This window comes from Hevea brasiliensis, chromosome 13 (assembly GCF_030052815.1).
Source record: "Hevea brasiliensis isolate MT/VB/25A 57/8 chromosome 13, ASM3005281v1, whole genome shotgun sequence".
NCBI classification, from domain to species: domain Eukaryota; kingdom Viridiplantae; phylum Streptophyta; class Magnoliopsida; order Malpighiales; family Euphorbiaceae; genus Hevea; species Hevea brasiliensis.
In genome coordinates, this window is record NC_079505.1 from 90,869,865 (window position 1) to 90,890,795 (window position 20,931).

At 30.3% G+C, this 20,931-nt stretch overlaps 1 protein-coding gene across 1 annotated transcript; it reads right to left on the reverse strand.

Moving 5' to 3' along the window:
• Positions 1-4,589: 4,589 nt before the first annotated feature.
• Positions 4,590-15,113, reverse strand: LOC110665726 (organic cation/carnitine transporter 7). The gene is made up of 6 exons (XM_021825969.2): positions 14,838-15,113; positions 8,704-8,972; positions 7,894-8,131; positions 6,324-6,852; positions 6,016-6,218; positions 4,590-5,027 (listed from the first exon to the last, which is right to left on the reverse strand). The coding sequence occupies exons 2-6, from the start codon at positions 8,970-8,972 to the stop codon at positions 4,761-4,763; spliced, it is 1,506 nt and encodes a 501-aa protein (XP_021681661.2). The 5' UTR covers positions 14,838-15,113; the 3' UTR covers positions 4,590-4,760.
• Positions 15,114-20,931: the final 5,818 nt, after the last annotated feature.

Genomic DNA, 20,931 nt, shown 5'->3' on the forward strand with positions numbered 1-20,931 from the left:
TCTATGTATCACAACTACTTAATGATTCAAATTTGGTTATTCAACTCACTAACAAAATTTGTGTTATACAGGACCTAAATTCGAGGAACCTGATTGGAGCAGGTGAGCAACGCGAGGGGCTGTACTTTCTTAAGGGAGTGACATTGGTACATGCTTGCAAGGTAGCTGATGTGGGGTCTTTTGAGCTTTGGCATAAGAGAATGGGTCATCCTTCTTATAAGGTGGTAGAGTTAATTCCAGAAGCTGGTAGCATAGCTAGGAAAACTAATAAAACTTGTGAAGTTTGTTTTAGAGCAAAGCAAGCAAGAGAGATTTTCTTTTCTAGTGACAATAAAGTTAATGGTTATTTTGAATTGATACATTGTGATTTATGGGGACCTTATAGAGTCCCAACTTCTTATGGAGCAATTTACTTCTTGACAATTATTGATGATTACTCTCGTGCTGTTTGGATATATGCGCATAATCTGAATCGGGATAAAGATAAATTTGGTAGTAGAAGTCATAGGTGTGTTTTTGTTGGGTATCCATTTAAAAAGAAGGGATGGAGAATGTATGATTTGGAAACTAAAGAATACTTTGTATCAAGAGATGTGGTATTCGCTGAAACAGAATTTCCTCGTGCAAATGAGAAAACAATGGGTGATGAACTCATTAAAAATGGAGTTGAGGAGTTGGGTGATGAAGTTGATGGTTTAAAGAACAACTTAGGAAAGGAGCACAATGAAAGTGCAGGTAGAAAAAGTGAGGTGAATTCTAAAACGGAAGAATTGATCCATGAAAACGGTAAGGGAGTGGATAGAGGTGAAGTTATTGAAGAGCAACTAGGTAGGGGACAAAGGGCCAAGCAACCTAGTGTTCGTTTGAAGGATTATGTGACAAACGCCATCAAAACAAGCCCCTCGGTATGCTCACCTTCCCAATTTGATTCCTCAGGTATGCCTTACTCTATAGCACATTATGTGGGTTGTGATAAATTCTCTGCACAACACCGATGTTTTTTGGCAACCATTACTATAGGACATGAACCAAGCTCTTATGCAGAAGCAGTTAAGGACGAACGGTGGAGAGCGGCTATGAGAAAAGAAATACAGGCTTTGGAGGATAATGGTACATGGACAGTTGAAAATCTTCCATTTGGGAAGAAATCAATAGGAAGCAAGTGGGTATACAAAATTAAATACAATTCTGATGGAAGTGTTGAACGATACAAGGCGCGGTTAGTGATATTGGGAAATAATCAAGTTGAAGGCATAGATTATCAGGAGACTTTTGCTCCTACAGCAAAAATGGTTACTGTGCGCATCTTTCTTGCCGTTGCGGCTGCAGAGAATTGGGAACTCCATCAGATGGATGTCCAAAATGCTTTCTTACACGGTGATTTGGAGAAAGAGGTTTACATGAAGATGCCACCTGGATTTGCTTCTTAATCACCAAGGAAGGTTTGTAAATTCTGGAAATCTCTATACGATTTGCGACAAGCACCTAGATGTTGGTTTGCGAAATTGGTTGCATCTCTGAAAGCTTATGGATTTCAGCAATCATATTCAGATAACTCTTTATTCACTTTTCGAGCTGGGACTGTTCAATTGAATGTGCTTATTCATGTGGATGACCTTATTGTCTCCAGCAATGATGTTTCCGCTGTACAAAAATTCAAGAACTATTTGAGTCATTGCTTTCATATGAAAGACTTGGGGAAGCTGAAATTTTTCTTAGGGATTGAAGTAGCCAGAAACTCGAATGGTATTTTCTTGTGTCAACCTAAGTATGCGTTGGATGTGATTTCAGAAGTTGGATTATTGGGTTGCAAGCCGGCTAAAACTCTTCTTGAACAAAATCACAAGCTGGCCCTTACCGAGAGTGATGATGTGGATGACCCTACTCAGTATAGGCGTCTGGTGGGACGGCTTATTTATCTAATAATAACTTGGCCCGAGTTGTCTTATTGTATGCATATTCTTGCTCAGTTCATGCAACAATCGAAGAAAGCTCATTGGGAGGCAGCTATTAGAGTTGTGCATTATTTGAAAGAAAATCCAGGTCAGGGTATACTACTGCATGCCAATTGTGATCTCAAATTGTCTGCTTACTGTGATTCTGATTGGGCTAGCTATCCTTTAACGAGACGGTCTTTGACTGGTTATTTTATTCTTTTGGGTGAATCCCCTATCTCATGGAAGACTAAAAAGCAACAGACAGTATCTCGCTCATCCGCTGAAGCTGAATATCAGTCTATGAGTACTACTACTTGTGAACTTAAATGGTTGAAATGATTATTGAATTCTCTTGGTGTGGCACATACTGAACCTATGAATTTGTACTGTGATAGTCAGGCAGCTCTGCATATAGCTGCTAATCCTATCTACCATGAACATACCAAGCATATTGAAGTGGACTGTCATTTTATCCCTGATGAGATATTGAATGGTAACATTCGAATTGATTATGTACGTAGTTCAATGCAACCTGCAGATATCTTCACAAAGGCATTGGGAAACGATCAGTTTGACTTTCTTCTTCACAAGTTGGGCATTCGAGATCTCCATGCTCCAACTTGAGGGGGTATCTCCATGCTCCAACTTGAGGGGGTATTGGAAAGGCAGCTGTTAGCTGCCGCTTATTTTGCATTTATTTAGGGTATTTGTTTAGGAATTTTTGCGTGCATATTGTATGATTCTAATACAATTTTGTTAGTTTAGCTTGATTAGAAACCTATTTGTTAGCTGTAACTTTTTATATATATCTTTTATTTCTGGGGCAATAAAGATTAAAATTCTCATTCCAAAATTCCTTAATTCTTTTACAGAGCCATTGTTCCTCGAATGAAAGGAACGAGAGGACTGTCCGCTGGAGCGAGGAAAATTGTTTGGTTACAAGAAGGACTGTGGCTGAGAGTTGAAAGAATTTTTGGATTGAGAGTTGCGTCTCGTGACTTTAGTAGTAATGGTGGAAATTTCAGAAGATTGTTCTTTCTTAAGAAAGGTGTCAAAGACCATTAGTTTCTCATGAAGTTCTTTAAAAGTAATTGGTGTTTCGCGAGCTCGAACTGCAGTAGTCAATTCACGAAATTCTGATCCAACACCATTGAGGACATGAATGGTGAGATCATCATCGATTAGGAGCTTATCAATAAGTGCAAGCTCATCAGCAGTGGATTTAACGAACTGAAGGTATTCAGGTAGTGGTTTTGAACCATGAGACGTTGAAAGCTTTTCTTTGAGATGCATGACACGATAGCGAGATTTATTAGCATAGAGTTTTGCTAATTTTTCCCAGGCTTCACCAGATGTACGTGAAGTTGAAATTAGTGAAATTGATGAATCAGAAACCGATGCCAATATAGCATGAAGGAGGAGACTGTCTTGACGAAGCCAAATAGCATGAGCAGGATCAGGAGCAGTGACTCCTTCTTTCGTTATAGTGGCTGGAGGGCAGAGAATTGTTCCATCAATATATCCAGTTAGATCAAGACCAATGAGGAGGGCCTGAAATTGAGCACACCAAGAAGGGTAGTTGTTGGAGGACAATTTGAGAGGAAGCTGAGTAGCAGCGTTGATGGCGATTAGGGTGTTTTGTGAATTAAATGGAATAGCTGAGGAGGTGACTTGCGGTGGGTTGACAACATTTTCATTGGCCATTGTGGGATCTGGACTCGTTGGAGTGTTCTTGCTCTGATACCATAAAAGATTTGCTGCTGCAAATAGTTTTTCACTACAATATATATACTATTACAAAGATAAGTAAATATATAATAGTTATACAACCAGATTTTAAGGGATAATACAGTTGATATATTTGAATAACGATAAGGAATTTTATCTGTTATGCAACAGATGTGGGTGACTTGGAGATATTCTTAGTAATCAGCGCAGAACATCGGTGTGGATATGGAATGTACATCTCTTCTATCCTGTTGTTGTTTTGCCTCCCAGTACTTCATTTACTACAATATTTCATACTTGAAGTTTGTTGAATTAGTAGGGATATTTCTCCCAAGCCAAACAATATAGATATGAGGAGGCCGCAGCAATTTCGCCATTGAATCAGATAAGTTTTAACCTTGGAAATTTACAGTCAACCACAATAGTACCCTTTCCCAATAACCAACCCTTTCCTTTCTCATTGTAGGTATAAATCCTTCTTTTAATTTAACACGGATTCAAACATTAGCTCCCCAATCTTATAGCAATGCAACGTTCATAAAACATTGCCCCAATCTCTGCTTTCACAAGTAACTAAACCACAAAGTGAAGGCAATCTGCAGAATATTCCCATTTCATTGCCCCTCATTTCAGAAAGCCTATCTCTAATAGCAAGCCAGGCCCAATGTTTGGGAATGGAATTAGGATACCAGACAATTTATATTTTTGAACCAACCTCCATATTTCTGGTTTAGTTTTGATAGCCTTCCAGGATTCGGCAGAAGTGAAATTTCCAAAAGTTGGAGGACTTCAACCAGTATAGCCTTGGCATATTTGGACGCATTAGCATGAATCAACTCTCTGGTCTTATTGCCTTCCAATCCCCCAACCTGCCTGCGGCCACCCCCCAACCCCCCCCCCCCCAAAACTATATTCCATAAAAAAAAAAAAAAAAAAAAAAATCATACATGGGAAATTCCAAATCTCAAATTTTCAACATACGCATAAATATATAAATTATTTGTTTGCATATATAAACAAGGGGGGCCATTCTTTTTAGCGTGGCCAATTCAACCTATCACATCATTCAATGCACTGGATATATCATTGCATGGTTTATGGCTCTTCTTGTCTCGTGGCTTTCGGTTTTTCATTTTTTGTACTGGCGACACTATCAGTTAGTTCACGGCCCTTGGTTTCAAATGGAAAGTAGCAGGTGCAGATCCCTGACACAAAAACTACACCCACAAAAAGAACAACTGCTGCAGTTTGATGGCAACCTTGCACCAAACCTACTGCCACAAAAGGGCAGATCATCCCACCAACCCTTCCCATTGAGCTTGCAACTCCAACACCTGTTGTCCTCACTGAAGTTGGGTATATCTACATGGTGAATAAAAGAAATAACGGTTATCACCTGGCCCTAACCAAGATAACTTCAATGAATGAGATACCAACCTAAGCATGCGGAAAAGAAAGTTTTTCACTGCATATTTTAGCTTGAAAGGTTCATTTATAAAAGGAAAGAGACAGAGACATAAACAGAGACAGAGAGGAGAAGAAGTTTAGCAATATATATATGGAGGGTGGCTTGTCATATTAATATGACTTACACATTTTCATGTTAATCAAAGCCATGAGCATGACTTGCAACTATATTTATAAAATTTCCTTTAGTAATAGTTGGAAATTTTTCAAAATGTTATATTGGACATATTTAGGTTGGCCTTTGAGTTATTTTTAACCTGCAATAGATAGGTTTAACCTAATAAGAGTTCTAAACTCTCTACAAAAGCTAAGGTAGTTTAAAAACACAAATTAAATCCCCAACATTTACTTTATCGTCAACAGAAGAATTATGCGGTTCACAAGTAACTGCCATAAAATGTATTGTACTAATGAATTTACAGAGAAAAGAGGTTTGCACTTTCAATAAAAAAATGTCTTATTTCTTTCAATAGATGAAGAAGGGAGATATATAGTGGCATTATTCCCAATATAATCCACAAGATAGATGAGATAATCTCATATAACTTCATCTTTTTTTCCATGAGCCTTAAAATTCTATTCTTTTAACTCCATTCTCCAGTCATTATATGGTTAGAGACATTATAGAGATGTGTGCCGCATTATTTAGTTTTCTAGAAGAAGAGATTCCTAATAACCATCCACATTCAACTAAAGAAAAAGACCACGATATAGTGAATATCATTAACATAGCTAAGTCAGAAAAATAAATCTACAAATAATATGGATTCTAAGAAATTATCAAGAAATTGAGACTCAGATTTGTCAGTCAACTTTATCAAATACTAAAAAGACAGTAAAATAAATAATTGCCTCGAGTGAAAATTAATCTCCCTTGATTTACCTCTGGCGCATAAATGTAAACAACTGCGAAGGTTCCCGTTATGCATATTCGAGCTCCAAAGAGAAGGACTATTGTTACAGCTTCAGACTGGTGGACTACCAGTGGTAGCATGAATATGCAACAGATGAAGAACATAACCGCCATTGAAAGTTTACGACCGAATTTATCAACTGTGAAAGCTGAAATAATGAGCCCCGGAAGCTCTAGAAGTAAATTAAAGTTAGATGTTAATCAGCTGATTTTGAGGGAGTACAAAAATCACCTTTATCATACAAATAAGCATTATTTTATTTACTAGACAATCTTACCTGCAAAAGTAGTGATGAAAACATTTTTATAGTTAACGCTCCCAGACTTTTGTGACCGCAGTTCATTTGGATTGCATTTATTATTTCCACTGTTCAACTCAGTGGTCAGCAACACAAGGCCATAGTATGAAAATGCATTCCCAAAAAATACAACCCATAAGAGCAAGGTTGACCTAATTAATTTTGGTGACAGAAGCATTAACTGCGACCTGAAGGCCCCCATGTCAGAGTCCTTCCACCTGGGAGGATTAGAGCTACCAACACCAGAATCATCTTCATTTCCATCCTTTGGTGGAACTATCTTCTCTTGTAACTCAACTTCATGGTCAGTAACAAGATTACCAGGGGGCAATCTCTTTCCATTTAGTTTGCCTATTTTCTCTAAAATCCTAAGGGCATTATTTTTTCTACCTTTCAAGCATAAATACCTTGGTGACTCAGGTGTCATAATATAAAATATAAGGAGAAGCAATGAAGGGGAAGCAGACAAAGCAAGTAACCACCTCCAACCCAACCTTGGCATAATAATCTGCAAACAGATAACATAAGGATGAGGACATTTGACAGATGCATGTTTAATGTAAAAAAAGTTGGGCCTAAGCCCTGACAGTGAATGATTTCGCCAAACATTGAAGAACATTACGTTTTTGAACAATTAAAACTTGCAGTAAAACAACTAAATTAGTCTTAGAATTCCATGCAGGGCACTGTCAAATGTCAATTGCTAGTTAATGTTGTCAAACCCTGTAGACCCAGAAGAAAATTTATTGCTGTATGCCAAAAAAAAAAAAGAAAGCTCAAAACCACTGAGGTAATGCTTGGATAGGTGAGAATTTGAAATGGAGAGGAATTTGAATTTGATGTGAGTTTAGTGTTAACCATATATAGATTTTCTTCGGTTCATGAGATTTATTGAATGGAGATTAGTTTCTATGAATATGGATGAAGATCTGTTTGATGATGAATTTGACACAACTACTGAAAGGGTGTAATTTCAAATACATTCTCTAAGATTTGTACAAACCAATTTCATATTTTCTATCTACAACCGGAAAGATTTCAGAGCTTTTTTCCCACATATGTATCAACAATGTGTTGAGTCAGGTATCACTCACATAACTTAGCAAAATAAACCAGAACTAGTGCAAGCAGCTCAATGGAGAACAAAAACAACCAACAATGATAGAGAAGACAAAAATTAATGCTAGAAGAAGAGGAATTGACACATAGCCAGAACAAGGGAATACAACAATTTTTACTGACTTCTTAAAGAAAGAATAAATTCCCTAAATTTTAGGCCCCAGTAGTCTCATCCAATCTATATATTTAAATAAGCATAAGAAACAGTTAAATAAAATGCAAAGAAAAAGATGACTAATCTTAATGAAGAATTATCACAAGTTGGTGGAAGAGAGGTAGCATAGCAATATAACCTCGATTTTACCAACTCTAACCTGTCTGAGATTAAGATTTTGTTTGGTTACTTGACTATAGGATATAAAGTTCAAGATTCAAATATACTAAGAAAATGAATCAATAATATTCAAAAATATTGAAATCATGGGTATACCCAAGCGAGAGCAGCCTCCATAATTGCTCCAATGGTCCAGAATCCTTGGAAAATAATCATCCAAGTTCCTCTATTTGGCGCAGGCATAAACTCTAAAAACCAGGCTAAGATTACAGGAACACCTCCTAAACCTAAGCCTACCAAACACCGAGAAAGAATCAATGTAACATAGTTTGGGGCAAAGGAACTCAGCAAGCCAAATCCTGAAGTAACTATTGCTGGAACTAGAAATCCCTTCCTGAACAAGTAAACAACCAAAAGAACACAACAAATGATTAGGCCTTAAAAAAATTACAGCATTAGTCAAACAAAAAAAAAAGCTGCATCATTTCTTTGTAATATTTAGGAGAAGGAGAAATAGAACTCAAGACCTGTTTAGAGGATAACAATCCTACCATTCAATCACTTTTATTCTTTCTACCATAGACCAACTAATAGAATGACTAAATAGTTTATCTGCTTCTCACTTTTCAAAAAACTTTTGGTTTCAGATGTCACTCTCCTTAATATATTCATTGCAGCATCATCTTGATGTTTTGAAATTCATATTCTTTGTCTGTCCCATACAAAAGAATGAGGAATTAATAAAAATAGCTTATTGAGTCTTAAGATCTCTTTTCTTTTGTTTTGCTTTGACCAAAATTTGAAAAGAAATAAAAAAAATTACATAAAGAGTACTGCTGTTGAATATGTGACCTTTTAAGAGAAAAAAAATGGAAGATGGAGTAAGCACAGCAAAGAGATGTATGGAATAAAATAAAATTGAAAAAAGAAATGAAGAAGATTAAAATGATAGAATTAGAGGGCAACCTTCTTCCATATTTATCTGACAATAAGCCCCACGAATATGCTCCAACCATCATACCAACAAAAACCACAGTGGTTATTAGGCTTTCTTGCTTAGAAGTAAGTCCCCATGTATGCTGAACTGCGGGTCCAACATATGAGAGAATCATCATCTCCATTGCCTCTGAAATCCAACCCATGCCAGCGTAAAGAAGAAAAAGGCATTGGAATTTTCCAAAACCCATTGCCAAAAGAGCTTCATCAACAGTGTAGCTTGTTGCCCCATCAGCCATCTGAAAAATTATAGAAAAGATTATTAATTCAAGTATGAGCATCTTGATATATGTTTATATATTGATTCTCAACCTATAGCTTTATAAGAATGTGACACATAACTTAACGAGAATACTTAAAAAATAATTATTATCTAAAATTCTTTTTTATATTTTTAAAAAATTTAGATTAGAAAATATTTTTAAAAAATTATATATATTATTATTATTAAAAAAATTCACAAATTTTTTTAAAAAAATATTTCTTATATTTTAATGCTAAGAATTTTAATAATAATATTTCAAAAATGTCATGTGATATATTTTTTAAAATTTTATTTATTATTTTATTGATATAGGACTATATCAATTAATTTTAAAAATAATAAAAAACAATCTATTTATCAACAATTAAAATAAAATTATAATTAATTAAAAATTTTATTATTAATAAAATATAATGAAAATAAAAAATATAAATAATAAATAATTTATATAACTCGCAGACAAAACGAGTAGTTATGTAGTATAGCATATAGAGCAATGGTCATATGACTGACCATGCATCATATTTTAGTTGAAACCACCACCAAAGGTCCAACAATTTGATAACAAGAAGGATTGAATGTCCTTCAAAACAAACCCGACTGATTTAGTTCTCTTCTAATAGCTATAAAAGGGTAAAACCGTCAAAGTCCACTTATTAAAAAGACATTAATTAACTAATAAATTAATTAGTGATCATCTCATGTTAAAACATATATTATAATTAGCTTCCCATATTTAATTCCATAAAAAATTATAATATGATTCAATTATATAATTTCCTAATTAAAACCATAAAAAAATAGGTTAGTTAGCAATAACAAAAAAAATATTTATCATTTTATTGCATATTACAATCTCATAAACATTTTAAAACATTACATGTCAGGTAATCATTACTTTTCATAAATCACTATGATTATATTTAGTAAAACGTAATATAATCAATTATATAATGCAATCAAAATTGTAATGTGGTGTAATTGTCATTATATTTCTTTATTTAGTTATAAAATAAAAATATAATATGTATGTAATAATAATTTTATTTTAATATTGGTAATGGTTACTGTAATTATTAGTCAAGTGGTAGTGATTACTGTAATTGGTAGTCGAGTGGTAGTGGCGACTAAATGGTGGTGATGGTAGCAATGTGAAGTAGTAGTGATAGATGTGACAATAACTAAGTGGTGATAACAGTGATCAAGTGATGATTATAGTGATGGTGATAACAGAATGGTGGTGATGGTGACGGTAGTGTTGTGGTGGTGGTGATAATAATGATAGAGTAGGAATAGTGGAGATAATAGCAGCAGTGGTGGTGTAACATCCCTAATTTTCAAATAATTATTTTATATATAAATATAAATATTTTAGTATAATCCCTGGCGTTGTTAGCTTTGCGTAGGTATTTTCGTTTCGTTGCAATTCGATTGTTGCCCTGATTTACAATTTCAGGCTGAGCAGATAAGCTGCCGGAATCACTTCAAAAACGAGTCAAAATTATAGGCTACCCCACTATTTTTAGACGCCTCGAACACGTTTCAATCGTCAAAATTGGCATAAATAAACCCGAACTCCTAGTTTTTTTGATTTTATAGTGTTGGGTTTTAGAATAAAATTCCATAAAATATTTGTGGGTATGTTAGAAAATTATAATTCCTTTTGTATTAGTTTAATTATATTGTTAAGGGCCGCGGGGCAAAATTCTAAAATTTTTAAAGCTCATTTGGGTAGCTTTTGAAAAAGGGTTAGTTGTAAGGACTAAATGGTAATTTTTTGAATTGTGGTTATTGACTGTTTGGATGGGCCCAGGAGGGGTCATGTGATGAGATTTAGCTGTGATTGTGTAACTCGTAGATATAGTAGTGTATTTTGAACCCTTTTACAGGTTGGGTAGGTCTTAGGTATATGAGAGACTCTGCCGGATTTTTGGCACGACTTAAGGGTGTCTTTGGTCCTTTTTAAACTTGTATTGAGTCAAATATATTAAGTAATTGCAATGAAATTGTCAGGTGAGCTGGAACAGCCTTCCTCCTCCACCCAGCCGCCGCAGTGACCTCGGTTCAAGTCTATGAGTAGAATATTGATTTTAATTATAATTTCAATAATATTATATATTCAAGGCATGTCCATACATCATCTATAAATATATTTATCTAGTTAAATACTAGGCACGTTTTGTGTTGCATCTTTGGTTGAGGAAACTCAACTCAACTCAACTCAACTAAGCCTTTATCCCAAAAATTTGGGGTCGGCTATATGGATTCGCTTTTTCCACTCTGAACGATTTTGGGTTAAATCCTCAGAAATGTGTAATGCTTCTAAGTCATGTTGTACTACTCTCCTCCAAGTCAATTTAGGTCTACCCCTTTTTTTCTTTCTATCCTCTAACCTAATGTGCTCTACTTGTCTAACTGGAGCCTCCGTATGTCTACGCTTCACATGACCAAACCACCTTAATCTCCCTTCTCTCAACTTATCTTCAATTGGCACCACTCCTACCTTTTCTCTAATACTTTCATTACGGACTTTATCTAGTCTAGTATGGCCACTCATCCACTTTAACATTCTCATCTCTGCAACTCTTATCTTAGATGCATACGACTCTTTCAGTGCCCAACACTCACTACCATATAACATAGCCGGTCGTATGGCTGTACGGTAAAATTTTCCTTTTAATTTATTGGGAATCTTACGATCACATAAAACTCCCATGGCACGTCTCCACTTTAACCATCCGGCTTTAATCCTATGACTAACATCCTCCTCACATCCCCCATCTACTTGAAGGACTGAGCCTAGATATTTAAAGTGATTACTTTGGGACAGTACCACTCCATTCAAACTAACTCCTTCCCTATCACCAGTTTGGCCTTCACTGAACTTGCAATGCATGTATTCTGTCTTCGTTCTACTTAACTTAAAACCCTTTGACTCTAGAGTACTTCTCCAAAGTTCTAGTTTCCTATTGACTCTTTCTCGTGTCTCATCTATTAGAACAATATCATCTGCAAACATCATGCACCAAGGAATACTCTCTTGTATATGTTTCGTCAGTTCATGTAAAACTAATGTAAAAAGGTAAGGGCTTATGGCTGATCCTTGGTGTAATCCAATTGAGATCAGAAAATCTCTTGTGTCCCCTCCCACTGTGCGCACAATAGTAGTTGCTCCTTCATACATATCTTTCAATACTTGTATGTACCTAATAGATACCCTTTTTTGTTCTAACACATTCCATAAGACTTCTCTTGGAACACTATCATAAGCCTTCTCCAAATCAATAAAAATTATGTGTAGATCTTTCTTCACATCTCTATATTTCTCCATTAAGTTTCTAATGAGAAAGATCGCTTCCATAGTTAAACGACCGGGCATGAAACCAAATTGATTGAGAGAGATAGAAGTTGGAGCAGTGTGCGTGTGTTGGCGTGCGTGTGGTGTGGTATTGGTTATGGACAGGATGGGTAGACGCGGCTGGAACTTGACTCGCTAGGACCCGATCATTTATGGATAAGTCGGGGTAGGCAAGGCTCGATATGATCTCGCTGGGCTCCGCATTTGGTTTATTAAGTAAAAGTCCGACTTGAGAGATACTTACTGGCAGAAGTTGGATTAAGAGAGAGCTATAGGGGATCAACTCCCATATATGTACTATTTGAATATTATTGGGTGTGTGAGTGCTCCAAATTACCTTTTTGCTATTATGATGTGATTTGTATGAAAATTATGATGGTGTTACATTCCACTTTTCAGGATGTATTAGCTTTAGATAGCTATAGAAATTATGATTAAAATCTGTATTTTACTCTCTGAGTCCTATTTACCTTATTTTTTCAGAATAAGGGAGATTTCTTGTTGAGTTCTAACCTACCTCTCTCCTTCACATGCAATTTATTAATATCTGTTATGCTTGTATAATTTTACTAAATTTTAAACTCCGCATGTGTTAGGAGTATTTAATCAATTTGGGACTGTAATATAATATTATGTTGAATTTGTAAGAACATTAAATGCATGTATGTGTGCTTGTGATTGGATTGGATGAGGGAGCTGAGCTCCCATTTGATTTTATGACATGTTGAATATGTGGAGGGTGAGCTGAGCTCTCCAATTTGTTATATATTGTGCTTAAAGGTCGGGTGAGTCAAAAACTCCCCATTGTATAGTCCATGTTATGGTCGGACTCTTTCCGGTTGAATTCTTGAAATTGAGCTTAAAATGGGCCTTAGAATTGAGTTAAGGAATAGTTAAGCTTACTATGAGTCTCGGGGGCTTTAGGCTGGTTCAGGTCCTACTGCCGGTCCGGCCCATAGATTGGGTCGTGACAGGTAGCTTAGTGATGGTGGTAGTATTGATAATAAATAAAAATATCAAAATAAGTAATAATGACTATATCTATTTTTATATAGTGACCATTACATTATTATAAATATCATTAATTACGTTAGGCAATTGTTACTCAATTACGTTAAATTTTTTAACATTACAAAATAACGTACTTAAATATGCAATGCAATAGCAATTACATTACAATTTTAATTAATTCATATCAAATATAGCCTAAATTCAATAATTTATTTTATTTTAATAAATTAACTTCATATCTAGTCACGCAGTCATACATTAATCAGTCAAAACTATGGTCGATAAACTATTTATATTTAAAGGAAATTCAACAAAACCCTATAATTCATATAGAAATTGGTATATGTTCTACTCAAATAAAATTCTAGCATTATATAATTTAGAATTACTTTAAAAAAAATTATGCTAACTATTTCTAATATTATTCCATCTCCATTCTCGATTGCATCAACTAAATATCTATAAATATATATATGTACACTCTTTTTAACTTCCCGTAATATCTTAAACTTTTTATATATATATATATTTTTTTTATATTTAATAATATTCACTAGAAGATCTTATCCAATTAAAAATACAAGCAATTCTAAAAATAATTCAAGAAATCTATATAAAAGTTCTAATTTCCACACCAACATATCTTAATATGAATGCACCAACATAAACATTTTAATTCAAAACAAATTTATTTCATTTAAAAACTCATTTTTCATATAAACTAAGAGTGCGTTACTTTTTTTTTTTTTCCAATTTTTTTCTTATTTGTTTTTAAAACGCGGCAACTAAAATGAGAAAAACTAAAACTGATTTTTTGTTTTAGTTTCTTTTATCGCTGAGCCCACTCCTCTACTACTATATAAGACCATTATTTTTTTTTTTTAAATAATTTAAACTTTTATAAATTCATTTACATTACTTAATAATTACAATAGTAAATTTTATTTAAATTTATTAAATTCAGTAATGATTTATAATGAACCTCTTTTATAGTTTATTTTTTTTCTCATTATTCTTTTTTTTAATAATATTTTTAAAAATATATAAAGAAACTAATATATTATTATAATTAATATTACTTTTAATTCTAAAATTTATTTATTTTTTAATTTGTAAAAAATATAAATATATTTATTTATTATTTTTCCAGTGAGATGAGGAACTTAAAGAAAATTCTTGCAAAAAAAACAGTTTTCAGAAAACATAAAACAAAACACCATAAACAGTTTTTAGTTTTTAAAATCTAAAAAACTAAAAACATACAATAATAATGACTTTTCAAAAAATAATAATAATAAAGAAAATAAATATTCATAAAAATTCATCAATTAAAAAAAAAAAGTCTTTATTTAAATATTTCTACTGCTCAAACACACAAGAGTATCCTTTTGAATTTACCAAACATAATAACAATAAAACTAAAAATCTAAACTAATACTAATGTACTTAAATATAGAAATTAGTATGTACCTTTTTCTGGGAAACGCCAAGCAATTAATTTTTTTTCTTGAATTCTACTTTCTCTCTTCGAACAAGACTATTGATTTCTCTCACAAGAACTTCTCATTTCTAACAGAACTCTAAATTCCTACCTAAAACTGGGTGATCCTTCATGAAAGTACAGTTTAAAACTCTCTTTTCTCTCTCTTTGGCCTTTCTTTCTTCTTTTTTCTCCTCCCCCTTCTTGCTTTTCTTCCGTTCCTGTTTCTAATCTCTCTGCTGGAGATAAGAGACTAAAAATTCCAGCCCATTTTACACGCGTCAGATCATTTATAATTTAATTCTTTAATTTTTAAAAATTATATTAAACCCTAAAACTTTAAAAAATATTACTTTTAAGTTCAATAATAAATTACACTCTCCTCCCATATACTTTCTGAATATAATTTTATGGACCAAAACGTTCCTTTTGAAAAAAAAAATCTATTTACTAGTCACGTTAATAAATAAATATGCTTTATATTGTCACAAACCTTATAATACATATAAATAATTATTTAATTTAATTCCATCAAGATTTATTCTAAATTTTTCTTAAACAAAATATAATTAAATTTGTGGAAATTAAAACTATTATGAGAATAATTATTCAATTTTCATGTCAAATCACTTTATAATATCATTCAAATTATACATATAAAATTATAACTTTAAAATTTACTTGATGATGGGACACATTTTTTAATAAAATTATATACTAATTTATATAAGCCACACACAATGAGGCCTATCTTCCTTTTCCAGATTTCATGGATCAAGGCTTTGACTCCTTCCTTGTTCCCTTTCCCCGTAAATTACGGAATTATATTTTTGTTCCGCTTTATTCTCCTCAAAGCTGTGGTCATCTTATCTGGGATCGGCCCTTATAACGCATCACATGTTCATCCATAAGCCTAGGCCCTAGCTTCTAAACTACACTTTGGACTTCACCCACCAAAACTCTACTATTTCTGGAGCCCAACTGAAGCCAGCCCGTAACATTTTTTATTATAATATACGTGGTGTGGGGACTGAATAACTTAGCAGGTCGGAATCATAAACAAGTCTGGGTCCCAGAGAGACTATCTGTCCAAATTTGAGTCAAAGGAAAGAAATCAAGTGGGCAAGCATACCAGAAATGGTCACAGAGAGCGAAGACACCACCACTCATCCACTTGACACTACCAAAACGATAGAGGAAAGTGACCTGCGACCGCAATTGGAGTTTGGCCATTCCCACGCTCTACGAGTCATTTTTAGATGGCCTTTGGGCGCCTGGAATTGGATTCCCGTTCTCCTCGTCCGTCTCCGCTACCTTTATTATTTGTCTTCTGCGCGCGGGTATTTGCCTCATCTATAATATATCGTTCTGCATTATGCTAGAGCTATTGATGACTAATTTTCCATTACTGCAGTATACTACAAGATCAAGTTGCTCATGATTTAATTTTGAACGTTCAGGAACTTGAAAAATTATTTCCATCATATGATCAAGTTGCTTCATCGTATTTGACTTTGTGCAACACCACTCTGTGCTGTGGGGACTGCTTGTGTCAGCAATTTTATTCTTTTATATCATTATTAAATCTACTAGCACAAATTGATTATATCATTAATTATTACTTTTTTTTAAAAAAAAAAAAATTCACATCAGCTTCTTTCTCAACGATGGAAGTCTCAATCAATCACATATTATAATTGTCACAATTTAAACATTTTATATATTTTAATATAAAAAGTTCATGATAAAATCATCAAAAACATCTAAATTGTTTTATGGTATTCTTTATTAGAAAAAAAAAAAAGTGTTCAAAAAAAGTTATGCGGCATTTAGGACTTGTTTTGGGAGAGTTTTTTGAGTAAAAAATGAGTTTTTAAAATATAATATTTGGCTGAAATTTTTTTTCAAAGAGGTAAAAATTTTTAAAATTTTACTTTTTAAAAGTTATTATCTTATTTTATTTTATTAAATTTTTTCTTACTCCATTCAAATGCATTGAGACTTTTCAATATGAAAACAATATCATGCTGCAAGACTCTCTCCACCTTAATTGGCATTTTAATCCATCCTTCTAACCTGATTACAAATTAAGGGACTTTCATCTTTGAAATGGTCACCGCATAAGTGAGTTGAATCAATCGGGAAACATATTCAGTACTCACAAAAAGAAAGAAAGAGGGATCAAAAAATATATATATATATACGATGTTCATTACTTTTCTTGCCATGTATTGCACTTGAAAACTGTGATGCAGACAAATTGATAATTTTAAAATATATGTATAATAATTTTATTATAATTATTAATTATAATAAATTTTATTATAATTATTTAATTATTGAAATAAATTATCAATATACTAACAGTTTCCTCTTTTCGGAACCCATTAATATAGCTTTTTTGTGTTTTTTATGATGGAGACTACACAACTTGGCAATTTTTATACTCCTTTTATGGTTACTTATTTTCCATGCTTATTTTTTTTATTTTTTTTTTACTTTACTAGTATAATGCTAATACTATGTATGAATAATTTATAATTTTTTATTTTTTAATTTAATTTTTAATTATATTTTAAATAATAATAATAATTAGTAAATTAATTTTAAATTAAAATTTCTTTTTTATTTAATTTAATTTAAATAAATTTTTACTTGTTATAACAATAAATTTTTAATTAATTTATGATATAATTAATTAAAATGCCTATTTAATTTTTTTATACATATATTAATAATAGTTTTCATGATTATTTCATTTAAAATGTAATAAAAATACTTTATTCAAAAAATAACTTAAATTTTATAAAATTTTTATATCTTATCTCATAATTTATGTAAATCAATATTTATTTTTTATAAATTATAGAAAATATGTTAAATTAATGAGAAAATAATATTATTTTAAAAATATATAAATATAATATTTTTTCTTATTAATATAATAAAAAATTAATTGAATTATTTAATTTTAATAATAATGAAAATATATAATATTATTATTAATTAAAAATAACATTCTATTATATTACTTTTAAAAAATCTTAGATCTAAGTGTAAATTTTTTTATTAATCTGATATATTTTTTATAATATAATTTTTTTGATAAAAATAGTTATCACTTTACATAAGTTTATAATATAAAATAAATATATTTTATAAAAATTAAAATTTTAAAATATCATCATTTTTTATTAATATAATAAATATTAAAAATACATACTATTTTTTAAAAAATAAATTCCATAATTTTAATACTAGAACTTTGATTATTTTTAATCATCTTTATTTGTAACTAAATTTTTCATGTAATCATATTTATAATTTATCTTTATAATTTTACTTCTATATAAAAATATAGTTGAGAAATAATTTATGCATAAAAATATAGATATTTAATTAAAATTTAAAAATAATTCTATTAAAAATTAATTATAATAAAATATAGATAATCAAAATATTAGTTATCATTGCATTCAATAAATAATTATAATGAAATAAAATATTCAAAAGTTTAAGAAATATTAAATAAGATATTTATAAAAAAAATAATAATTAAATAAATAATAATTAAATATATTTAAATAAAAATTTTTTTGAGAATGATAACTAACTTTTGAAAGAAATACTAAAAAAGTAGTATTAAAAAAAAAAATTAAGAGCATCTAGGTGAAATAAAAATATTTGATAAGAAGAGAATGCTTGATATGTATTAAATATCTCATATGACATGCTATATAGACAAATAAATGAAAATCATTTAAATAAAAATTAATTTATTATTAAATATTATTTAATTGAAAAATGTTAACAAACATTCAAATTCAACTTTTATAACAGTAAAATGTTTCCTATTTACTTGGCCATTTCAATTAAATTGTCATAAGTTTGCCATAATGATAATAATAATAATAAGTATTAATTAATTTTAGGAAAATGAAATAAAAAAATATTAAACTATTAACATAAAAAATAATATTACTAATTATAAATAAGTCAAATTTCTATATTTTATTTTTATAACTTTTTATATAAAATTCACTTTTTGTCTTTTCAAGTGTTTTAATAAAAATTTCATAATAAAATAATAGAAAATAAAATAATATGAAAAAAAACATTATTAAAGACATTAAATAATTTAATATTAATTAAATTATATGATAGTTGATTATGAGATTATAAATTAATAGTCAATTTTCTTTAAACTAATGGCCATCAATGACTCATTATTATTATTATTATTATTATTATTATTATTATTATTATTATTATTATTGAAGGTAACATGTGGCAAATAATATTTTTATATAAATAAATTTATGAAAAAATAATATAAATAATTTTTAAATATTACATTTAATCATAAAGGGACTTTATTTTTTAAAAATTAAAATTTAAAAAATAATAATAATTTAAATCATAAATGCTAATGTAATATTATAAATAATAATGATAAGTAAATGAGAAATAAAAAAATTAAATAATAATTAGTATTTTTAAAATAATATAAGTAATTTTTAAATGTTATATTTAATTATAAAATGTCTTAATTTTTAAAAATTAAATTTAAAAATAATAATAATTTAAATTAAAAACGTTAGGTATTATTGTAAATAATAATGATAATTAAAGAAGAAATAAAAAAATTAAATAATAATTAGTATAAAGGAGAACATTTATGATTAATTATGAGATCATAAATTAATAGTCAATTTTTTTAAATTAATGGCTATTAATGACATATTATTATTATTATTATTATTATTAAGGGTAATGGTAAATAATATTTTTGCATAAAAGAAATTTATAAAAAAAATAATATAAATAATTTTTAAATATTACATTTAATAAAAAAAATCTTATTTTTTAAAAATCAGCTTTTAAAAAATAATAATTTAAATCATAAATATTAAAATAATATTATAAATAATAATAATAACCAAAAGGGAAATAAAAAATTAAATAATAATTAATATTTATAAAATAATATAAATAATTTTTAAATATTTCATTTACTTACAGATGGTCTTAATTTTTAAAAATTAAATTTTAAAGAAAATAATAACTTAAATCACGTGGTAAACTTTTCAAAAAAAGTGTCATGTGCCATTTTATTAGAAATGTTTCTTTGCTTTATATATATATATTTCATTTCTTTACCATACAGTGCATACCGATACACAACAACTTGCACCTCTTCCTGCATCGTTCCCCATGCCTGCAATACCATACAATGCTGATAGTGGTCTTCTTGATTCCATTATGATTAATTATGATATCATAAATTAATAGTCAATTTTTTTAAACTAAAGGCTATTAATGACATTTTATTATTATTATTATTATTATTATTATTATTATTAAGGGAAATGGTAAATAATATTTTTGCATAAAAGAAATTTATAAAAAAATAATATAAATAATTTTTAAATATTATATTTAATTAAAAAAGATCTTATTTTTTAAAAATCAGCTTTTAAAAAAATAATAATTTAAATCATAAGTATTAAAATAGTATTATAAATAATAATGATAACCAAAAGGGAAATAAAAAATTAAATAATAATTAGTATTTATAAAATAATATAAATAATTTTTAAATGTTTCATTTAATTACAAAAGGTCTTAATTTTTAAAAATTAAATTTAAAAAAAATAATAAATTAAATCATAAATGTTAAGGTAGTATTGTAAATAGTAATGATAATTAAAAGAGAAATAAAAAAAAACTAAATAATAATTAGTATAAAAGAGAATATTTTATGGAATGTGTCTGTCACGACCCTATGGGCCGGACCGGCACTAGGACCTAGGCCAGCCTAAAGCCCCCGAGGCCCGTAGTAAGCCTAACTATTCATTAACCCAACTCTAAAGCCCATTTGGGCCCAATTTCAAGAAATCAACCAGACAGAGTCCGGCTATAAAATGGACCTTTCAACGGGGAGTTTTTGACTCACCCGACCTGTAAACACAATAAATAATCAATTGGGGAGCTCAACTCACCCTCCACATACCCATGTCATCATAAAAAATATATGGGAGCTCAGCTCCCTCATCCAGTCCATCAAGCATGCATGAAATATTA

Bases quoted from the DNA above. Each gene is read 5' to 3' on its own strand.
- LOC110665726 (XM_021825969.2), bottom strand. From the start codon at position 8,972: ATGGCTGATGGGGCAACAAGCTACACTGTTGATGAAGCTCTTTTGGCA. The intron at 6,219-6,323 runs GTAAGATTGTCT...ATTTACTTCTAG, and splicing joins TTTCATCACTACTTTTGCAG to AGCTTCCGGGGCTCATTATT. The intron at 5,028-6,015 runs GTAAATCAAGGG...TTCACCATGTAG, and splicing joins TTTACATTTATGCGCCAGAG to ATATACCCAACTTCAGTGAG.